The sequence below is a fragment of the Pieris rapae genome, chromosome 6 (genome assembly GCF_905147795.1).
Source record: "Pieris rapae chromosome 6, ilPieRapa1.1, whole genome shotgun sequence".
Lineage (NCBI taxonomy): Eukaryota > Metazoa > Arthropoda > Insecta > Lepidoptera > Pieridae > Pieris > Pieris rapae.
The window spans coordinates 10,147,354-10,171,949 of NC_059514.1; the positions used below are offsets into that span (position 1 = coordinate 10,147,354).

Here is a 24,596-nt window from a genome sequence, read left to right on the forward strand (position 1 = left end):
CAAATCAAATACCGGTTTTTTGAAATCCCTAGTAATGTCAAACTATATTATGATTTTGGCAAAGAGAATGTCATTTTCAGATGAACTGTCGAGTGTCGAGTCAAATATCAAATTCAAATCGAGTGTTGTTTTGTAGGAATGTCGACTGTTTTTATGTTATTTTATTACAATCTCATTAAAAATTAAAACAATGTTGTGTCTTTGACAAACCTTTCGAATATAAATAATCGTAACCCCCCGGAATGAGTTTTATGCAAGCATTTGTGTAAAACACATGTCTGCAATTTTGTTATTGTGTGAACTATGAACGTCGTACAAAATGGCAGTAAAGAGGACAGAGTTTCTTTTCGACATGAGCTGATGTGAAATTATGTTTGAAATTGTGATACGTATAGTCTTGTGTGTGTAGACAGTCAGTCAAACGTGATTATGTGTCTCTAGTTATCAAAATGGGTTCACAAACATTAGAGATATTACGGCAGGGTATATGGGCATCTTTAACTGGGGGTTGGTTTTATGATCCTCATCAGAACTTATTTTGTAACACCGTACATTTGTACATATGGCTATTCCTCCTTTGCTTGCCCTTCTCCGTATACCTGGTAAGTAATTTTGCGGTGTTTGATGAAACATTCATTACAACAAATAATCAGGTCAATGTTCTTAAGGTTTCCGCAGCTCGCGATTAGTCATTTGTTTTTATTAATAAATTTACAAAAATTAAACTGGTTTTGTGGCTGCTGTTCTAAGTCATTAATCATAAAGCATTCTACTACCTGAAGCCTTTGCAAATAATGTAACAAATAAATATTGTCTTGTAAATAATGTATATTATGACAGGACACAATATTTTTTTACTATGAATAATTAAAAAAACATATATTGTAAACTGAATGTTAGTAAAAATTTTAAACAGTCTTAAATATGTATGTGAATAAATGTTACATTATTACTTTCATTCCATATGGTTAATTTTAAACCTTTTGTTGCAGTACTTTCCACCAGCAAGTGTTGGTTGGGCAGTTTATTGTGTTCTAGTGGCTTTGGTCTTTACTGTACTCAAGGTAATAAACCATGGCTTGCACCACATGTATGATACAAAGGAATTGATTGTTGTTGAAACAACAGATGAATCAGGCAACCCTACTGAGAATGCTGCGTAAGTGGTCCTTATACTTCATAAGAGTTTGTATATTAAAAAGTTTTGCAATGTCTCTGTATGAATATTTATATAGCATTATCTAATCAGACAAACAATAGAAAATTATGAAGTATAAAAAATGTACACTTTGTTTTAAACAAACATAAATATATATAATAATAAATACATATATGGTTTAATGGCCTGAATTAATTGTCTAGCTTGACTTCATGTAAAATCATGATGTGACAAAGTCATATTAAGAAGTTATTAGTCTTTAAATGCTTCTATTGCTTAAGTACAATGGTTTCATAGTAGATGTATGCCTAGCTGTAGCTTAGTAGAGTAGTTGTTGTAGTTTGACGTCAATACTTAATATTCCTACACAGTACTTAATATACTAAATCCATGATGGCTCTAAAGTTTTATTTTGACAAAGGTTTGAGTCAATAAATTTTTGTATTTTTTAAATTATGTTTTTACCTAATCACATTCTGTTACATTCTAAGTGTATAGTTCATGTTAACTACTTAATTATAATTATTATGAGATTAATATATTTTTTACGAGTATAAGTTACAATTTTGTTATAATATAAAAGTAGTTGTAGATTAGATTCAGCTTTGCTTTAACCCGGCTTTGCTGCATGTATTAAATATACTCACAATTGTTTAGTCTACTGCAATCCCGCAGGCCAGAGGAGGGTGTGGAAATGCAAACCTTAAGTGCAGCAGCTGTCCCTCCAAGTGACAATGACTCTGTTACTTCCCTTGAAACTTATCATAAACCAAATAATAGCACAATTGGTAAGTTGTATTTTTCTTTTTCCAATACTAGAAAAATATTTCAGTAGTAACTTAGACAGGTTTAAGTACAAATGCAGGGTGCATTTGTTTAGCGCTAAATGATTTTTAACGAAACCACACACATCACCTTTTACTACAGAAAACAATTTTAGACATTGTTGTCTTATTTCAGATTTAAAAGTGGATGTTCACCGTAAGAATAGTTCAGAATCTAGCATGGAAGATAGTGCAATGTCTGGCAAACAGCTGGACCCAGTTGCTACAACTAAATCAGACCTGTGTATTCCGCAGACAGCAGATGCCGGACCATCAAAATCTCGTCCAACAAGAAATAGATCAAAATCTAGTCATAGGCGAGATATCAGAAGTAGACGTGGTGCACCTGGTAGAATTGATGAACTGGTTGCTGAAGAACATAGAAATTCTAGAGGTGATAAAAATCCACCTGTACATAATACAGATGAAGGCCCATTTGCTAAAGTAAGTCGTCGTTATCATGAGTGCCCTCACAGACGAGGCTCCAGCAATAGGGATTTCTTTAAAGAATGGCTTTACTTAGACGGCGACGAGGCGGCCGTTGGAGAACCCTATCAATCTAAATTTGCTAGACAACTGAGTTCAGATTCACGAGACAACTCAGAACCTAGTGTAGGACCACCTTCACCAAAGAAGAGACTCGCACAACGTCGAAGATACACAAATTATCCAGATGAAAGTTGCACCAAGTCCGCTATGGCCCTTGCAACCGCACAATCATCAAATATGCGAAGAAATTCCAACTCTACTATGTCCACTATACAGTTGCCGCTTCTTAATTCAACTGCGCAGTTAGTTTCACATATGAGGAGACACTCTAATAATGCAGATACAGGATTTTTTGCTAGTGTAGAGTTAGGTGAATATATGATGGTTAAAGCAGAAGCACCAGCTGAGACTGATAAAAGTAAGGGTAAGAGTCCTGGTGTTAGGAGAATAAAAAGTGCTGCCTTAGAAATTGGTTGCCCTCCCCCCAGTGTTTCCAATTTATCTCCACATCCAAATAGTGCCGAAACCATTGGTGGACAAGTGCTTAAAAATCCAAAAAGCGCAGTTATACCACCCCCTAGCAAGTGTCTGACCCGTGGTCCCCACTTAAATTTATACCCTAAGAACGAAAATGGTGAAGGATGTAGTTATCCCTATTTAAATTATGGCTCAGAAATTGTTTATCCTATAGCGGAAATATCAGATGAAATGCAGACTTCCCAAAAAGAAACCGACTTAGATTCCAGTGGTGAAAGTTATAGTGATTATGAAGATGAAAAACAGTTTAGAGGATTTGACTGGGATGCAGAGCAATCATCTGCTATGCGTTCTAGTGATTCTGATTATGAGAACAATGGTTCGAGATCTCCCTTATTAGATAGACCTAATGATGTTCGCGTAGTACGTACAAAAAATCAACATGATTGCAAGAAACATTCCTGTGATCGAATCCAAGTAGGAAAACATTCGGGCTGCCCTAGTGAAAAAAAGCCTACAAGACTGAAAAAATCCGCCAAATTAGAAACCCGACCTGAGCGTCAGGGGCATCCTTGTGATTGTAAATACAATGCAGATTATTTTGATAAAGCTAGTGCAAGTTCAAAAGATTTACTAATAGAAAAATCTAGTTTAGAATCAAATGACACAGGTGATCAATCGGAAAAAAGAGCAGAAGAGAAGCAGCCAGTAGAAAAAAAAGTATGGGACCACGATATTTCGAATTCTAGCAGTAGTAGCGAGGAAAGAAAGGTTGAAAATAACTTTGAAAAACATCCGCCGGAAACGGAAGAGTCGCAACTTACTTGTGATAGCAAGAGCGCTGATGAAAAGAGTGTATATAGCATTGAATGGCTATTTGAAGAAACAGATTCAAAACAAATACCGTACAAAGATAGTGTTTATACTGAAGAAGTACGATGTAAAAAACTTGGTGCTTTAGGAGAAACGTCCACAAATGTTCCAAAAAATTTAGGCGCAATACCAAAGCAGATTAAAAACATGGCGCGTTCCCGAGCATCATCACAAAAGGAGAACAAGAAGCGAGATTCTAGGAAAGAAAAAGAAGACAGTCAAAATGAAGATAGGATACTGATGGATGCTGTTGAGGCTCAAGCTGCTTTAGTACAGGGATTAGAATGTTTATTTGCTGCGACAAACGCAAACACTGTCGTAATGCCACCGCCAAATAGAGAAGATTGTCGTTCGCGAAGCCATCGACAAAGTATACGAAGTGAAAGAGACGGTTCCCACAAAACCAGAAAAAGATCAATAGAAGAAGTCGCACAAACATCCACAAATACCCTACTTCCGACTTCTATGCCATTATTAGCCGCCTTTCTCAATTCAAGAGTAGAATTTATGCCGTGCTGTAATGAAAATAATACTCCTCCAGTTGAAACCCAACCTACAGAAGAAGGTCCAAGATTGCGACCTTTAATGGATAGAAATCATAGAAATCGAGTGCGTAAAGTAAAACGTTCTACAAGGCAACGAAATAATTCTTCACAAATTGATGAAAAAAAAGATAAACCTTCAATCACAGAACAAGGCAATTCCGGTACAGTTCATTTCGCGAAGTCATTCGATGATACTACAGACGGGGCTATACATTGTTTTATGGATGAATATGGCAACTGGATGTCATATACTTTCGATAAAAATGGATGCGCCCGAACCCAAGCTCTTCCAATTCCGTTGCCCGGAAATGAAGATGCACCAAAAATTAAGGAAATCAAACCGGATGATAACACGGAAACAGCGGGTGGAAGCTGCGGTTCCTTAGAATCAGAAGCAGGAACCAGTGAAAATACAAAACCAAAACGTGGTGACAGTGTCGACCATAGTTCGTCGAATCAAGGCAGCAATAACCCACTCCTATCAAGTAATAATAATGTGTCTGCAATCGTGCCAATAAACACAAATACTACTAATAAAAGGTTCTATGTGTTTGATGGTGGGACCAATTCTCATTTAGAACAAGCAAGGTCGCCCGTGGCTTATGTCACCGACAGTCTGCTGGAAGAGATTGAGAATGAAAGACAGAATCGAATGGGACTCCCTAGTATGCATATAAATTTCTTAATGAATCAACAGCGAGCGCAACAAATGAACTCTCAATATGAGGCGCAATTCCCGAGTTTGATACAATCGTTAAACGATGAAATAAATGAACAAATAAATGTTAGTAAATTGTGTAAAATGATGGACGAAATTAAAAAAAACAACAAGCCAAAAACAAAGAGCTACTACAAATTTAAATTCTCCAAAACTTTTGAAATTAAAGTGACAATGGACCGCTTAAAGTTATTAGCTTTATTTGATAGAAATTTAACGTTCAAAGAGACTTTTGTGTCGATAATGCTGGCGATAGCGGTCGCAGTTTTGGGATCAATGGTTTTAAATCTAGGATTTTACAAGGATATATACGCGTTCTGGTTTTGTTTTATCATGGCTGGAAGTCAATATTCGTTACTGAAAAGTGTTCAACCAGATTCTGCGTCGCCGGTACACGGTTTTAATAAAATGGTTGTGTTCTCCCGGCCTGTTTATTTTTGCCTTTGTACAGCAATACTATGCGCTGTGAGTAGTCATCTCACTGACGACGATCACACGCGAAGTAAACGAAGCGCGGATACACCGTTATCAATATATGGTTTAGAATTAAATGAACGAGATTGTCTATACGTTGTTCAAGAAATTTTATCGAAGTTCCTATTATTTTTCCCTTTAGCGTTTAGTTTGGGGTTGTTTCCACAGGTCAATACATTTCTTATGTACTTATTAGAACAAATTGACATGCACGTGTTTGGAGGAAACGCAACTAGCAGTTTGAGCGCTGCCGTGTATTGTGTGATGCGATCGCTAGCCGCTATAGGAACTTTGTATGGCTTCGCCTATAGTGGCTTGATAGAAGGGAAAAAATCGCAGCATCAAAAACATAACATACTAATATCGATATTTTGCGGACTGCTAGTGCCCATAGCGTATCATTTGAGTCGCAGCGCAAGCGACTACACCCTTATATGGAATTTAATTAAGAAACACTTACTACCGCCAGAGTTGTATATAGTACACAATCCGGAGTGTTCGCCTGAAAACGATAAAACTGAACCTAACACCCTGACAGAGGAGAAGAAGAATAATTCCGAAAGTAACATTTCAAAACAGATCTCAGTCGGTAGTTCTGCGTCGAAAATAAACTTTAGTTCGGAAACAAATATCTCGAGAACACACAAACGCTCCCAGGCGTCCAGCGTTAGTTCATTGAAGTTGGATCCTAAAGGTGATACGACGAATTCCACCACGTCTCTAAAAGTGGACCCGCCAACTGAAAATGATGATAAGACGCGCGATTCCAATACTTTAAATTCCAATACGAATAAGCCGGAATTGGATAAGTCGGATGAGGATATGGAAGATCCATTGCCGAAGAAATTACAAGAGACGGTTAACGCAAGGTTGAAGAATGACGTAATAGTGTGTACGTTCCTGGGTATTTTGGTGTTCGGACTTCACTGTACGACCGTCTTCACTACGTTGAAGCCACAGCTTAATACAGTGAGTATTTTGTGTTTATTTAAAAACATAACTCATTTCTAATATGTTTTGCTGAAATATTTGAGACACGGAAGTTTTTATTCACGCTATTTATTTCGTATTTTTACAGCGTACGTAAATATATATGTGTCGCAGTAAAGTAGTTCAATCAGATTGACATTATATACTATTATATTACTACTATTATATACTATATACTATTAAATAAAAAGATATTATATAAAAATGATTAAATACGTAAAACCTAATTCGGCTGTGTTGTAAGATGATGTGAAAGATGATGCAGTCGCAGTTTTTAGTTATTGAATAATATCACACGAGACGAGACAGCCTGACCTATGGACTATCTAGCCGAATTAAAATTATTTTGGACCCTTTTAAAAGTTAACGGTCGGATAGAAGTAAATGATTTAAATCCATTAAACTTCTAGGTCTTATGGATAATAGCTGGAAGCCTAGGCTGGGTTCTTCACTACCTAACCCCACAATTGCGCAAGCAGCAACCATGGCTCTGTCTAGCCGGTCCGGTGTTAAAACAACACGAATACGCCCAGTTCGAAGTGACAGAACCAGCTCGGCTTATGATTTTTGAGAAGGTCAGTAATTTTTATATATATATATAATTAGGGGGCAAACGAACCTGCGGGACGCCCAAAAGAGACAGTCATCGCAGCCCATAGACACCCATTTTTAGTGGGTGCGTTGCCGGCCTTTGCGGAAGGAGTTGGGCAATCGGCAGGAGACTCACCTGATGTAAGTGCTACCGCCGCTGATGGCCAGAAGAATTGGTACGCTCTTTTCTTCTTTTCTTGAAGAACCCTAATTCGAATTAATACGGACACACTTCAGTGGGAAAAACTGCCTTAAAACTAAGTTGTGGAACTACGGACGTCGAGGTAATACGGGTGGAATTTCGTATTGTGCCTTGACGTCCGATGATGGATCATACGTCAAGTCTATGTATCTTTTCAGATATTCGTATACGTGTGTTTTCTCGAGCGGAACTTGTTATTTCCTGCGGTGGTGATTGCGGCAACGACGCAAGACGCGCCCGCTATTGCTGAAAAGTATGGAGACGCGTTGGGCGCGCTTATTATAAGCGTATGCGCATTGAAATGTGAGTACAGTTAATATAGACATTATCGCGTTGATATTTTGCTAGATTTTTGTTATTGAAATAAATATAGACTACGTTATGAGTAAGGTAATCGGTGATTTGAATTATAGAGGATTTTATTTTAACAATTAACAAGTCGCGTACATAGAATATGTGCGAAATAACGAAATATCTACGGAATTGAATAGCTATGTTTGTGACATTTCTGTCTCTAACTCCAACGATTTAAACGCCACGCTTTTAAAAATTGGCTCGTATAGGAACCATTCTAACAGTATTGGAATAGAAATTGGTTAGTTTTTGAGTTTAACCGTTTTTAACATACAAATATTTATGACTTTAAAAAAAATGAGTGGCGCTGCAAGCTTTTGAGGTCTGGGCCTCATATATCTGTTTCATGATCATTTGTCAATCTATAAGCAAGTAGGCTATATCTGATACAAGCTGTCGCCTGGATCTAAAGCAAGCCGGATTCCTCAAGATGTTTTTATTTTTCTAGGTCTCAGAAACGCCTATTCAGACCCAGAAAGTCAATACCTAATCATCGTGTTTGCGGTGCTTCTCTTTCAATTAGATCTTGGCGCTCAGAACATATCGGAGACTTTTTTAGTGGATTACTTCATCATGGCCATCATTTTTAACAAAGTCTATGAGTTCTTGTTGAAGGTGAGATATTTCTAGCATATGTTTACGTGTGTATACATAAAACAAATTTCAACATCTTTATGAAACATATTCATAAGAATCTATAAGTGCGCATGTGCAATAGTTGCTCATGATTCGAGTCGGAGTAGGGCATAGATCATAAAAGAAGTTGTCATACGCGCATGGGCAATTCCGTGTTTTAATTTATACAGTTTATACAATAAAGACTATAAAAAATAGAATATAAAAAAAAAAGACAGTGAAGTGAATCAAGTCAATCATGGAGTGTTTTCTTTAAACAGCGAGTGTGAATATAATCCATTATTGAACAAGATTCGAATACACGAACCTTTGGTTGATAATCCTTAATATGGCTAGTTTAGAATTTTTATCCGACTTGAAAAACTTAAGTTTTTTTTTTAAATTATTTAATTTTTTTTTGTTTTTCAGGTACAATTCGTTGTGACCTATATAGCCCCGTGGCAGATAACTTGGGGTAGCGCGTTTCATGCGTTTGCGCAGCCATTTTCCGTGCCTCATTCGGCGATGTTGTTTCTTCAAGCAGCGCTATCAGCTTTATTATCATCACCACTCACTCCTGCTTTGGGTATGTATATATTATATCTTTTTGGCTGTGTATAAACATTATTGATTCTCTTTAGGCGTTTAAACTATCTTATTTGTATGTGATCAAGTTTGTCTATATTTTTATATATTATTGTATTTTTACCGCAAACCTTTAAAACACCATACATACATATATTTTATACGCAACAGTACACAGTAACAGTTTATATAGATACTGTTGCGTTCGGTTCAAAAAAAATTTTTTGGTGTTTTTGTGCAAGTTTTCCAATTGCACAAAAACACCAAATCGCTTATCGCTTTTAAAAACACTCATTAGTGTTCAAGGAAAAAAGAAAAGAAAAATACTCGTATTTGTCTAGCCGTTTTCGAGCGTTGAGATATATTTTGTGGTTAATTTTTATTTATTTAGCTACATACATGCTGATACAAAAAAGAAGTAAATACCATGAAAAATGGAAATATTTTGAACTGTAAATGTAATGTTTTTTAGATTTTAATTTCAAAAAAGTCTAAAGAAACGGAAAATGATAAAAAATAGAGCCTTTAAGATGTAAATATTTTTTCAGGTAGCGCAATATTCATGACATCATACGTTCGGCCTGTTAAGTTCTGGGAGAGAGATTACAACACGAAGCGAGTTGATCAAAGCAATACGAGACTATCGTCACAGCTTGAAAGGAATCTTGGGGCTGGTGAGTAGATTAAAAGTATTTTTTTTAAATATTCATAAATAAAGAAAAAATATTTTTTAATTTATTTACGCCAAATTGTAACAGTTAAAAATCGTATTATTTTTGAGTTATTTTGTAAATAAGTAAGTATTTGTGTGTAAAAAAAACTACAAAAATCATAATTAGACATATATTAACCAATAGCGTGTATTGTTTCTCAATCTCCCTTTCTCACTCTCTCTCAATCGCTCTCTCCCTTTTCTTCGTCAAAAACGCTGCACATGTTCGTGACGTTTCATCCGTAAAAATTTTAACCCTCATCAAAGCAGTTTCACTTAAAAAAAACTTCCTGTCGAAATAATACATAAAAATAATACTCTTAATTGTTTATACATTTTTAATAAATTTCCATTTTTTTCAGATGATAATAACCTAAATTCAATATTCTACGAGCATTTGACACGTTCCCTACAACACTACCTCTGCGGAGATCTGATGCTTGGGAGATGGGGTATTGTCCAACAAGGCGATTGTTTTGGTAAGATATCCTCAAACCACACCAGGGATGACTGTCGCACTTTGAAAGTTATAAACTTGGTCAAAACTGCGCCTGCGTCTTAAACCCCTCATGAATTTTTGATTTTTTTGTTGTATTATCGAGTAGATTCGATAAAATCGTTTAACTTCGATATTCTTTTATTAAAAAAACATTTAAGATGGTTTAAATACTTATTTAAAAAAAGGTTATTTAGTGTAAATATCTGCGATGTTATGGTAATATAATATTAATATTTCCTAGTCTTAATTATGTATGCCCCAACATATACTTATAAATGTATATATATAATTATATAGCTAATGAAATTTTTTTTCAGTATTAGCATCCGATTATCTAAACTGCCTCGTGCATATTGTGGAAATGGGAAATGGGCTGGTCTCCTTCCAACTCCGAGGTCTGGAGTTTCGCGGGACTTATTGCCAGCAACGTGAAGTTGAAGCTATTTCCGAAGGACCAGAGGAGAATAGTGGTGAGATTTTATCTCGCTTCTATAAAAAAATATTAGTTTTTATAAGATAAGATGAATTATAATTAATTTATTACTTGTTGTATTATTAAAAGTCAAGATGATTTAATTCAGGTATAACTAACGATAAAATCATCAAAACCAGTTCAGTAGTTTATAAGATATAAGCGTCTACGAATTACTAGATATTTAAATTAAAAAGAAAATAAATTTTACATTTTTTATGTGAACTAAATATATCCAATTAGTTTGCAAGAGGAATCTATGCCCTATGGGTTTTTGCAAATAAATGTGTAATATAAGTGAATATATATATTTTTGATCAATAAAACAAATCAAAACCAACCAGACTACAGAACATAATCCACTCCTTATATGGAAATTGTATTCGTTTGTACAATGAAATCGCAAGCATTTTTTATAAATCTTACAATTATTTAAGTCATCTTAATCCTTGTGATTGATTTCCCCGGTTCAAATAATTTGTATGACTTAAAACTTGGCGATTAAAACGAAATTTAGCAGTTTTTGGATTGTTCTTTTTTTATAGAACAGGGGGCAAACGGGCAGGAGGCTCACCTGATGTTAAGTGATACCGCCCATGGACACTCTCGATGCCATAGGGCTCGTGAGTGCGTTGCCGGCCTTTTTTTACATTATGAAATTTTACATTACTTTAATTGTAGATGGCGTGTGTGGAGGTCGCTGGGTTTGTGGGGGTCGAGTGCTATCCCCCGGTTCCTGGTGGACCCTCCGTTGGCTCGCCTGGCAGTTGGCGACCTCAAGATATGTCCTGGAAGGATACTCTGTGACGGATAACAGTGCGGTCTCCATGCTCCAGGTGTTTGACTTTAGGAAGGTGTTACTCACGTATTATGTTAAGGTTAGTTAGAACTACCCGCAATTATTTACAACTTTACCTAAGGTTTTTTACGCATTTATACAATTTGCGTTTTGGGTAAAAATATTATGTACCTACTCAATAATATTACGAATGAGTAGAAATTTTTACCTACTCTCGTATCATATATGAGGTTCTGTAACGCGACAGACTCGAATTGGTATAAACACACACACTACGGCTAAGACGCGTATACGCAACGCACACATAGAAGCATAGTAATGTCAAGACATTACCCAAAACACCAGTAGGAAGCCACTACTCAATGGATAGCGGATTAAAAACCGCCTTAACCGGGGAAGTCGTTGACCTTTACTTCTTATCTCGCTCACTCCAGCGAGATTTCGTCCAGCCCTTCAGGCGATTGACTCGATGGCTTCAATCCGAGGTCCGAAAATCGCAGGAGACGCTCTTGTGCTAGTCGTGAGAAAAGGCCCATTCTGCCCTGTTAAGTGCCCTGCTGTAAAGGCCCTTAAGGCCAACAACTATTTTTAAACATTTTTAATTCCGTAGAATTCTGACATTTCATAAGTGATGTCTGCAGTATTCGTGGTTTGCTCGGATCTTCTGTAGGTTTTCTTAAAATATGCCCCGCGTCCTCCGTTCAGTACAATGTTAGGTTACCTCAGAAACAAAACATTTATTTTATTGATAAAAAGCTTGCCAACGCTTGGCAGACTAAAAAAATCACTAAAAAAATCACTAAATACAATTTTAAATGTGAATCGATAATCGATTTCAATGTGTGAGGTCAGCAACTATGGATATACCATAGACCAGACCTAGCTCGTTACATTAAAGGACTTTATTATAGAGAATTTAGTTTATTCTTCAACATAAAGTTATAATATATTAATACAATAGGTTTGTTCACTTTCGGTTTAAAATTAGTTGTGATATTTATAGAGCTTTGAAATAAAAAAAATAGATAAAAAAATACGTATTCATTTGTTTCCAGAGTATAATCTTCTACACGATACAGTCGAGTAAGTTGGAGGAATGGCTGTCATCTGCAGAATTGAATGAGGCCCTCAGACCGATGACGGAGAGGTCCTTTGTCGACCTGGATCCCATCTTCAACGTCAATCTCGATGAGGACTACGATTTCAGAGCCTGTGGGATTACTAGGTTTGAAATTTTGTCACATTCAAATTAATTTTTCATATAATTTCCTGGAAAACATAGCTTGTTGGCAGAAGACTCGCGAGTGCGTTGCCGGCCTTTTACATACTTTTGGTGTGAAGGACATATACCAGAATCGTTGATGTTAATTTCAGGAGTAGATTCATAGCGGTGTACCAGGAGTGGATCGCGCACTGCGGGGCGAGACGCGGCGCGGCCTGGAGACGAGATCCTTCTCTGCTGACTCTGTGTTTCGCCCTCAGCTTATTGGGGAGACGGGCCTTGGCTGCAGCTCAGCATCTTTCAGCTTCCAGGTAACATATAATATTTGTTTAGGTAGTTCAAGAAAGACGTTGAAGAAGAAAATGCTTTAAATACAAGAAAATATTTAAAAATATATACATATTATAATTAAATAAGAATTAAAATATGTATGTTAATAGTAAAATAATTACATTTTGATTTATAAAATATTTATAATAAATTAAGTGGAAGTAAGAAATTTCCATATTTTTTTTTTAAATTATGTTATTTTTATCTTTGACACATGTATGTATGTATGTGTTTCATTTTGCTTATATACAATTAAGTTATTTATGATGCAATTTGTCTTTATATATAATATCTATAAAAATAATTTCAGCGTGGAGTTCTTCTTGTACGGCCTACACTCGCTGTTCAAAGGCGACTTCCGAATAACGTGCGCACGCGACGAATGGGTTTTCTCGGACGTGTCCCTCCTTCACTCCGTTCTGGCGCCCGCTATACGGATGGCCCTCAAGTTGCATCAGGTCAGTAATAAATATCTTGATAATAATTCTTAAATATGGACATTGATATTTTAATAACAATTACACGTTCCTCTATTAGTCAGTTTGCAAAACTAAAGGTTAAGATAAGAGCGTCCCTATTCTTAAAAGGTCGGCAACGCACTTGCGAGCTTTCTGCCAGTTTCTATGGCGTTATCACTAAACACGTTACCGTTTACCTATTCTATATATTTGAAATAATTATGCACTGAAAAAATCATTCCAATAACGTTTTATCTAATGTTGGATACATAGTCATATCTGTCTTTTTATTAATGTAATCAGAGTGATTTAGTTTTTATGAATTGATGAATTTTATAATACACTAGCTGACCCGGAAAACGTTGTTTTGCCATGTTTTTGTGCCAAAAAATTCAAGTTTATAATTAACAAAAAAACATAAGGGATGATTGTAGAGGGGTGAAAATTTAGGGTTGCATGTATTTTTGTATGGTGTATCGTAAAAAAATAAAAGCGAAAAGTTTTGTTTGTGAAAATAAATAAAAAAATTTAGGGGTTAGCCTTAACATTTAGGGGGATGAAAAATAGATGTTGTTCTATTCTCAGACCTACCCAATACGCACACAAAATTTCATGAGAACGGGTCGAGCCGTTTCGGAGGAGTTCGGTTACTAACCCCGTGACACAAGAATTTTACATATTAGATTAGCTGGCTCGGACTGGATTTAATATGATTTATTTACTTTGCCTATCTTTTATTAACTACGTACGTATATGGAATATTTTGCCACTCTAGTCCATGGAGACTGTTCTCTTCTATGAAACAAAAACCTAAGTACTACATAAAACTTAACTTTTCATTTTTTTCTCAAAAATTGCCTCAAGATTTCAAGGATAAAATAAAAATTACTTGAATAGGTTCAAACGTCTTCCATCCTTGCACTAACCATATTTTGTGATTCATTTTAACTACAACTCCAAAAATAAATATCATCGCATCATTCCAGTTGTTAATATTCTTTTATGATTCCAGGACCACTTCATGTTCCCCGAGGAATACTGCAGCAGTGCAGCCCTGTACTCTGCCATCGTGTCTCACTCCCAGCGCCTCGTGATCTGCCACGAAGCTGCCCCTGCCTGGAGATACAACGTTCTACGTGGAGCACCACATTTACTGGCGTTAAGGTACCGAAACCTAAATTTAAAAAAATTTAAATAACTCAATCCATAGTTGCTTGTCGTTTAAAAAAATCAAACACACAACGACACGCAATACTCGTCGAGCGAGTTTGCTTATCTTGCCGAAGCCGCGTACAAATTATTTGAAGAAATCTATTAGGTATGAGGGTGTGCAATTATTTAATCAATTACCATCTCAAATTCGCAATATAATAGTAAAGATGCATGTTAGAATGAACATAGCTGACTAAAATTGTTACGGCTAATGGCGACGTGTATCTCGCTCGTATATAATATATACATATTAATATTAAGTTTCTTATGTAAATAAAATATTTTTGTAATGAGAAATAAAGTTCTTTAAACATTAAACCTTTAATTTTCAAGTTTACAAATAAATGTATTTATATATTTACACTTAGTTACCATAATGTACAAATTCATACATATAAAATAAACAAAACAGAGTTACGTAAATTATTAGGCAACGGGCGGCCTTATCGCTAACAAGCGATTTCTTTTAGGCAACCCTCATCAGGTGAGCCTCCTGCCAGTTTGCCCCCTGTTCTATAAAAAAAACCCTAATATGGAACAATAAAAAAAACCTACAGACGGCAAAGTCCAAGAAGTGAAAGAAACTTAAAATAAATTGTAACTATTATAACTAAAATTAAGTTAAATAAAATCTATAGCAAAAAAATATAAATAATAATATGTATAAACAAAAATATAAAAGCTTGTCCAAAAGTTAATTGAGTCAAAATTAATATAAATAAGTAGTAGATAATTACGAGGAAGAAAAATGATCAAAAAGAATATTTTTAATATTAAATAAATAAATATAAAGACTGAGCTCGTCTGATATGAATTGTTAAGAGATTCCATACTTTGGACAGTGAAAGGAGTAAATAAGATAATCTGTTAAAAAACTGGTTTTTCAAAATATATTTTTAGTATTCTTAATCTTATTTAAACACTACCAATGCTCAAAAGGCCGGCAACGCACTCGCGAGGTCTCTAGTATTGTCTATGGGCGACGGGGTATCACTTAACATCAGATGAGTAATTAAGACTTAACTTATCAAAGCATTAGATATAAAACAAACAAACAAACAAAAAATCATTTATTCATATAGGTAACATAATGTACACTTATGAAGTTCAAAAAAAGAAATATTTATTAAATGATTTTAATTTTACATTTACTGCCAGTTCTCAAATCAAGGGTGTAGAACGGAAGAGAAGAACTGGCAATAAACTCTCCGCCACTCTTTTTAATCGCCAAGTTTTTTTTACATAATGTTTGTAAGCTGCAACCATATATGCTAGTTATCTTCACATAAAACTTGTATTGCTTACAAAGTTAATAAAATATTTTCTTTCGTTTAATAAATGTTCGTTAAAACCCGTTTTAATTCAGGCACGTTATGGACGAAGGCAACGATGACTACAAGATTATTATGTTGAATAAACGCCATCTTGGTTTTCGAGTGATCAAATTGAATCGCGAGTGCGTACGCGGACTATGGGCGGGGCAGCAGCAAGAATTAGTTTATTTGAGGAATCGGAATCCTGAGAGGGGCTCCATACAGAATGCAAAACAGGTGAATAGTATAAAAATAGTTTTATTATACCACATATTTTAATTACGAACAAAACTTATCAAATGAAATTACAATATCCATATACAATTAAAAAATGTATATTAAATGAAATTATATTAATATATATTTAATATTATGTTTATTTTAATGTTTCTTTATTTCTTCTCGCATGTAGTTCTTTAACCTTTTACTTGAAACCGACATACATTTAAAAAAAACTACTTTTTGAAGAGGCATCTTTTATAATATTTTTAACTTGATACATGTATATTATTTCAGGCCCTCAGAAACATAATAAACTCGTCGTGCGATCAGCCGATAGGCTATCCGATATACGTGTCGCCGTTGACGACTTCGTACGCGGATACGTCGGAACAGCTTTGCTCGTTGGTGGGCGGAGCCGTCACTGTCACCGCCATTAAGAATAAAGTCACGGCTCTATGGAGGCGGTGAGTTTGTTTTTATTATATAATATACCTGTGCACTCGGCCAAACATTGCTGTGGTTTAAGGTTTTTGTTATATTACATAGTAGTAAACTATTCAAGGGAAACGGTAGGAGAACTTTTTAAAACAGCGCCATCTGTTAGAATTGTATCAAATAATTTGAAATAAAATAAAAATGCGACTAAAATTAAAGATCAATCTCTTATGTTGGACAGGACTGCTCAGGGTGTGCCAATTTTGTTAAAATGGGTTAAGTAGTTTAGGAGTCCAACGCGGACAAACATCGTGACAGGAGATTTATATATATAACACATTTTGTATTTAATTAATTCGGATATTATTTGAAATCATGCATGCAGGTACCCACAGCCCTGTTAGATCCCTCGGCTGTGGGTACCTGCATACACCACAATGTATGTAAAAAATTGGTATGCCATGACTATTTAACTATTTAATCACCTTCCTAGAAGTTATAGATCATTGACCTGCAATTATTTCAAGAGGAAGGTGATTAAATTATTAGGGTTCCTTAATAGCATGGGCGAGTATTTAGATTATAAGTTTGACACTAACTAACTTATCTTTCCTATTATTATGACATTATGTTAATGTTTGTATTATATTATCTGACATTATAAAAATTAATAACACATTCGCATAGTTATTTATATATGGCGGATTGTGCGGATTTTTATAATTAATGAAACTAATTGGATTGTAAGATACGGATCTTAACAAATAAACGTTTTTATTTCAATGAAACAAATTTTATGTACTAAAACATTTTATGCTTGTTCATAAAGAATTATTTAACGATGTTAATATAAGAGAATTAAGAAAAAATATTATCTTATGTTAACATTTTGTATTGTGCCTGGTTTAAATGTCAAGAATGTTCTTTTATTCATTTTTTCTTTTCTTACTAGGGTTGCCTGGAAGAGAACGCTTTGCATCCCTTGTAATTCTTATGTATTGGGTTATTTGTGTTTTATTTTCATTATTATAAGTACTACGACGTGTCAATAAAGAAATAAATTAAATGTTCAGATCTCTTAACTGCTTCCCTTAAAATATTATATAATAATAATATAGTTGTGTTATTTTTCTAGCATACGACGACGTTGCGGCGAAGGCTGCTCCAGCGGCGCGGCGTGTGATGCTCCAGCCGCAGAAAGGGGAGAAGCGGGCAGGAGGCCACCTCTCCATACGCAAACTGCGGCGTCCAGGGCCTCGTTGGCTTCGCATAGGGGAGATTTAGGTGAGGGAGAGTACAATCAGCATCGGTACTCTGTAATTCTCAGAATCCTAATAAATACAGATTATTTAATATTGAAAGGATATAGAGGAATGTTGAGATTGGTATCGCAGGTTGAAAGTTACAGAATAGGTGATACTTGTGCAGGTTTAATAACTGCGATAAGCGAGTGTTCAAGTATTACGTCACGCAATGTTTTCAGGTTATTGGTCCCCCCCCCATGTAACGCGGCGTATTTCTTCGTAACGCATAATTCAATCCTCGCCCCGCATCGTAACGTTTTACCCCATATCCCCCTCCAAATTTGTTACGTAATATTTGAATGCTCCCTAAGACCACATGAATAAAGTCCGGTTACGCACTCGTGGGCCTTGTGACAATGTGAATGTCCATGAGCAGCAGTATTACAGTATAAAATTAAGTAAAGGACGTTTTTCATGCCGTTTACGTATCACGTATACGAACATCTTAACGTTCTTAAAAATAAACACTGAATATTTGAACTCTTCTCATTTAAATAGTCTTTGGTTTTTTTGTCATATTTTTTGCTGTAATGAAAAGGGACAGCGTTTAGAATTATTTTCAAGAATTAGTTAAACTTAACCATTAATCTTTAAAGACGGTATTTTCAGGCGGCACTCGAAGTAGTCTCTCGAGCGCGGGGAAACCGACGTCGTCAACGCTGGCCTCTTTGGCTGGTCTTTTGAGGGAACAGCATTCGCATGAAAGGACGCAAGAGGAACCTGGTATGTTATGGGTTGGAATTATCTAGGGTGCCTTAAAAAAACTAACTCGTGAAAGGCCGGCAACGCTATTGTGAGGTTTCTGGCAGTGCGAGTGTCCATGGGCGGCGGTGTCACTTAACATCAAGTGAGTCTCCTTTTCTCTATTATTTTTCTTTATTGTTTTTGATATCTCATTTTATTTTATTTTTCTTTGTTTATTGTTATGTGTGTGTGTTTTGTTTGTAATAAATGTTATGTCTGTCTGTCTGTATATTTTGATTTAAAATCCAATGAAAAGTATTTAATCATATTAATTGTACATTTCCAGTATATGCAAATACTCAAGAAACCGAGCCTAGACGACGCAGTGAAGAACGCGGCGCCAGAAGGGAGAGGCATATGCGTGCGCGGACGCAGGTATATTGTAAACACTTAATATAGAAAGTGGCCCAAACGAATACCCAATGGAAAGGACCACCAGGCAAGAGGCGGAAGAAGAGACCCGCTGGAAAGATGATCTGAAAAGATTAGCTGGCAAAAATTGGCACTCCATAGCACAGGACCGATAAAAATAGGCATCTTCAAGCTTATTATTATTATAATGGTCACTGTTGTTACTTAGAAATGTTTGATTAATATATAATAATTTGCAGCGGTGCGTTATACTGTTTATTTTATATAAAATTCAAAAGTTGATTGATTGATTCGAAATGTATAAATTTCTAAAGAAAACACTTTTATTACCGGATTGAAGCTATGTATTGTAAACTTATAATTATTTAACATAATTTTAAATGTATCCGACGTTTCTCGTGCTTTACAGCGTGCATGGTCACAAGATGTAACAAAAGGTGTTGAATGTCAAAAAGTATCACAGCTGTTAAAAAAGTTATATTATCTGTATTTACTTCTCCGGAGTTTACATCGACTAAATTATACATAATTTCAATCCGATGAAAAAGTGTTTTCTTAAAATGTGTGTCAGCTATGTTAATAAAAGACAATACTATATAAATGTGTAACAATTCCAGCCCGGTCACCGTACGAGCATGCGTCGCGAGCGTGCGTTGCCCGCGTCGTTTCGTTTGCTCGCCGCGTCCGACAGCGCTCGCCTCGCCTCCCAACATCGGGACGAACATCACGATGAAGCCCAGGTAGGAATCATTTACAGACAGACAAAGCCAGCGAATGACATCGTGCTTTGAGATTTTGACTTTTTTAGAGACAAATATAACAAATATTTAAATATGAGGAACAATAGATGAAATTAACTTTAATTAGTTTATTTTATTCTTTAGATGGCATCACTGCCAACTAATTCCAGGATTAGTAAACATTAAAAAAAATGTTATCATTACTTGTATGTTTTTAACTGTTTGTGATGAAGAAGGACCTAATTATTAATTAAAATTATTCGCCGTTAAACCACATTTAGTGTGGAGCACGGCACTTTCTAGATTGGATACATTCACTAACAAATAAAATGTATGTATAGACTCAGATGTTCAGACGCGTATGGTAATTGAAAAATGTGACCGGCCAAAAAAGTTTGCCATTTCTGACATGTCAAAAAATGAAAACTGTCAGAATTCCGCGTAACCAGAATGATTTAATTGTAGGGTTCTACGGGATGGGAGTCAGGTTGGCGGGAACAACCACGTCGTGCAGCTAGCGCTAAGGTAAATATTAAAATCAATTAAAATAAGACTAACAATAAAGGACACTTTAGAATACAATAGACTAGCTTTTTGAATCTTTAATTTTGTGTGGACTAAGATAAAAATCAATAAAATACATATATTCCTAAACAATTTTAAAATAGTTTTGAGGCAAGATAATTTAAGTAGCTGGTAAAGATTGGAGCAGAAAGGCATGGAGTGAACTAAACTATAGTATATATAAAGAATAGTTATAAGATAAAAATATTATTTAAGGTCTTTGGAAATAAATGGGCTTTATTATTATTATAGTCTGTTGATGTATACAGGTGTCGTCAAACCTAGGCCACAGTGGCGATTCGTCGTTAGAAGACGTGCGCACGAGTAGCGGTCTCGACGTCTCGTTGCCGGATTGCAAAATCATCGCGAATAGGAACGCAAGGCAAGACGCACTGTTTAAAAGGTATCACGATCATCTAGCTGAAATTCTATACAGATTTAAATTGTTAATAATTATACAATATGGAAATTCATTATAAATTAAAAGTAATCAAGTAGCTTTTATATTAAACAACCTAAGGATTTATCGACACGCAACAAAGCCGGCAACGCACTCGCATTAGTTAACATCAGTTGCCACCCGGTCTGGTTTTAAAAAAAGTGTGAAAAAAATTTATAAATTAAATAAAAAAACTAAATATAAATTCTAAGATATATATTTTTTGTAAATTAATTATTTAATTTTTACATAATTAGATTTACAATTTTCTTAATTGTAATAGAATTATAGAATTATTACTATCGTCATATATTTTTGTTATTAATGGCTTTGAATCTCTTCGAATCAATCGTGGTAATGACAAGAAAAAGATGGCGCGTAACCGAAACATGTGACGCGTAACCGAAAAATGTGACGGTTAATTTTTCGAACGCCGATAAAGAAATTTCACTTCAAAAAATATAGTGTATTCGTTAAAATCAGGGAATTTTAAAAGTTATTGACTAGAGTATCTATTTGTATTTTATTTCAGCTGTGTCAGAGTTTCTAACATTTTTATCTCATATCCATTGCATGAAACTAACATTGATCACATTTAAAATTTAAATTATATCTGCTAAAGTGCGAATTAAATTGTGCGTTCTAACCCTGGCATCCACCAATGCATTCGTGCATAAATATTTGCTTGATGTTGATAAATATCGTGAGGAAACACGAAAAAAAATGATGAAACAGTTGTCTACCGTAATGTAAAAACTTGGGGCTTATAATACATATAATCTAATTTTTTAACGTATTTTTCATCTCAAAATGGTGATTTTGCACCCTTGTAAAACCTTGTTACCTTAAAATTGTTATAAAAATATATATATACACAAGAATAAATATATATGTTTATATATCTTGTGGGTACTTAAATTTTGTTAACTTTTGTGGTTAATTTACTAATTCCTTTGTAATATAATTTATTCCATACACATAGGTACTTCATAAACGAGGGTACATCGAAAGATCTCTCGAAAATAAGCAAAGAAATTCGCCACGAACGCGAGAGCTACCGCGAACTGACTGGACGTTATATTGAGAAACCCGAATCGATACCGCTCAAGGAGACGCATTTTTCGGAAAAAGATGTTAAAAAAGAGAAGAAAGAGTCGAAAATAAAGACGAAAATCAAAAGGTCTGATTCGGGCAAAAGCGACGTGAAGATAAATATCAGTGTCGGGAGTAAGGTGCTGATATTGGAGCCGTTGGGCGTCTACGATTGCATTAATCTCGGCAGGAGGATAGATGTCCTGTGGCCATCGGAGTATGAGCGGGAGAGGGGGGGGAGGAATTTCTGGGGCAGCTGGGTCCCGCAGGCTGGAATGGATGGATTGGTATGCATGATATTTTTTTTACTATTGGTTAGGCGAATCTCCGGAAGGAAAGACTTCCTCAAAGGAATAGCATTTTAAGAGAATTGGTTTCTAATGATAATGCCTCTATATATTAATTCTAGTTTTAAAAATAAATATAAAAGCAAATTCTATGACTTTTTAGTATTTATTTTGCGAATAGAGTTTAGCCGAATGCACTAAAGGTGCATCAAATAAAAACTTTTTAAATAATTTTTCTAATGGATTGTTAATGCGACTTAATAAATAGACGCACTATACAAATGACAAACAAGAAGTTAAGACAATGGACACTCACATTGCCAGAAGCCTCGCAAGTGTGTATCCGGCCTTTGAAGGACCTCTCTTTTACTTGAAGGACCCTAAGTCGAATTGGTTTGGAAATACGTCAGTGGACAGCTGGTTCCACTTCTCTCTCTCTTTAGTCGGCAGCTCATGTCTGAGCGTCGTGGTCAGCAACGAAGCATCTAGAGCGAACTATCTGCTTCCACCGGTTTCTGTCCAGCGCTTCTCCTATGAAACTGTATAGCTTTGAAGACGATGAGTCTTTAACTTGATCGGTCCATCTGGTTTGAGAACGGCCACCTGATCTTTTGCTTTCTGTGTTACCAACTACGATCAGTTTCTCCAAGTTCTCATCATGGTTCCACTTAGTGTTTTCTTGAAATTATGAATTTTCAATAAATTATAGTCACTAATAAGAAATGGTTTTTAAAATCTTCTCATGTCCTTCACATGCATGTTTCTTATAACTGTTCTTCGTCTAGGATGTTTATTATAACCGTTTCCATTTGACAGGTCGTACACAAATGGACGCCAAATCATCGCGACCCCAAACTGAGATCTCACGTGGACAAAAGCATTTTGCTCGTTCAAATCGATGAGAAATTCGTTCCCATCGCTGAGACCTGCGTTCAAGACCTGGGAGATGAGGTGTAGGTCACGGATGTCCCGTGTCACCCTCGGAACGCAAGAGGATTCAACTAATTGAGGTTTATAGTACGTTTTTACGGTGCTCTTTGTGATTTAAGACAATTCGGATTCGACTTTAACACAGTCAAATTTGATATGGCTTTTGTTTTCTTTATAACCCAAATTTGTACTAGTCTTTAGTGATGATATGTATTGCGTCATTAAAATGAAGTTTTATTTATTATTAGTATAAACAAAATTCTTGGTGGGATTTTCTGTACAATACTTTTTTTTTTGTTTAATATGATAATAGTCCAGATTTTTAGCTCAAATATCAATGGCATACTATGTCATAGTATGATTAAAATGTGTAAGGCTCTGTTAAAATACCAGCTTTTAAGATGTCATCGTTCAGTATTGATTTTATTAACGTCAAACTATCTGACTCATAGTCCATTAAATAGATTAATCAAATATTTAAATATGCAATCTTATAAATAACTTGTTTCATCTGATTAAACTATTTGATACGAAATGCCTTAAGTAACCGTTAACACATAGCGACTCTGAGTACTGTTAAAATTGAAATAGTAAAATCTTAATATTGCCTTAAAACAGTTGGTTTTCAACGCGATTGTACATTAATAATGGCTATAACTTTAATAGTATTAAAAGTGTATTATATTCAGAATCGTTAAATTAAGATGTCTTGAGCAATTAAGTTATTTAAATGAAAATTATAAATTATAGGACAATTTTTATCAATACAGTGAAGCGTGCGTGCGAGTACGCATACGTATACGTATACGTACCAGGTTTGGGTTTTAAGTATTAAGAAATACAAGATGGATCGGCTGAAGTGATTTTTATGGTTTGTATGTTGTATTTGTAAACAACAAACACAGGATTATTGACGAAAAAAATCCAATGCAAAATGTTCATGAAACTTTAATAATTATTATTATGAACTGAAAAATTTCGTAAGTTCACTAGATAAGCAGCCATTTTCCCGTGTACCAAGACATAGACACTTTAAATAGTCTACAAAAGATTTAATAATAACTTTATTGCTCTCAAGATTAATTGTATATACATGCTTATGTAAATACTGTATATAATGTAAATGTATGTGCTAATTAAGGATAAATTTTTTATTTAATAAAACGTGGTTCAAATGTTTAAATGTGAATTGTTAGAGAAATTGTAAGTCAGCCGCACAGCGATGTTTTTACGTCAAATAGAAATAATAATCCTAATATATTAAAAAACCAAAAATCATGTATTCATGTAGGTAACATAATGTACACTTGTGAACGTCAAAAAATAAATATACATTAAATGCTTCAAATTTTACATTTACTGCCAGTTCTCAAATCAAGGGCGTAGAAGTGAAGAGAAGAACTGGCAATAAACTCTTCTTCTCTTTTTAATAGCCATTTTTTTTAGTTTTACACAACGTTTGTAAGGAGCTGCAACCATTAAACCATGTTCCACGTTACATCTTAAGTAATAAATAATAATAAAATACAAATGTTTGTGTCAGATTGTCAAACA

General features: G+C 35.1%; 1 protein-coding gene across 4 annotated transcripts; it reads left to right on the forward strand.

Annotated features, from left to right (window-relative positions):
- Positions 1-59: 59 nt before the first annotated feature.
- LOC110991645 (pecanex-like protein 1) lies at positions 60-24,383 on the forward strand. Of its 4 annotated transcripts, none has more exons than XM_022257088.2 (26): positions 60-602; positions 993-1,159; positions 1,817-1,947; positions 2,120-6,528; positions 6,960-7,124; positions 7,501-7,645; positions 8,145-8,311; positions 8,741-8,897; positions 9,445-9,570; positions 9,971-10,087; positions 10,425-10,577; positions 11,261-11,457; positions 12,434-12,603; positions 12,753-12,911; positions 13,241-13,388; positions 14,401-14,552; positions 15,967-16,150; positions 16,430-16,599; positions 17,706-17,854; positions 18,484-18,597; positions 18,905-18,993; positions 19,608-19,730; positions 20,196-20,255; positions 20,564-20,697; positions 21,716-22,112; positions 22,929-24,383. In XM_022257088.2, the coding sequence occupies exons 1-26, from the start codon at positions 450-452 to the stop codon at positions 23,067-23,069; spliced, it is 8,277 nt and encodes a 2,758-aa protein (XP_022112780.2). In that variant the 5' UTR covers positions 60-449; the 3' UTR covers positions 23,070-24,383. The 4 variants fall into 4 exon arrangements, with proteins under 4 accessions (XP_022112780.2, XP_022112782.2, XP_022112781.2 ...); XM_022257090.2 differs by having other exon boundaries at positions 20,564-20,676; XM_022257089.2 differs by having other exon boundaries at positions 1,835-1,947.
- Positions 24,384-24,596: the final 213 nt, after the last annotated feature.

Coding starts and splice junctions, on each gene's coding strand:
- LOC110991645 (XM_022257088.2), top strand. CDS start 450: ATGGGTTCACAAACATTAGAGATATTACGGCAGGGTATATGGGCATCT. Junction 18,994..19,607: donor ATATGCGTGCGCGGACGCAG/GTATATTGTAAA, acceptor TAACAATTCCAG/CCCGGTCACCGTACGAGCAT. Junction 19,731..20,195: donor AACATCACGATGAAGCCCAG/GTAGGAATCATT, acceptor ATTTAATTGTAG/GGTTCTACGGGATGGGAGTC.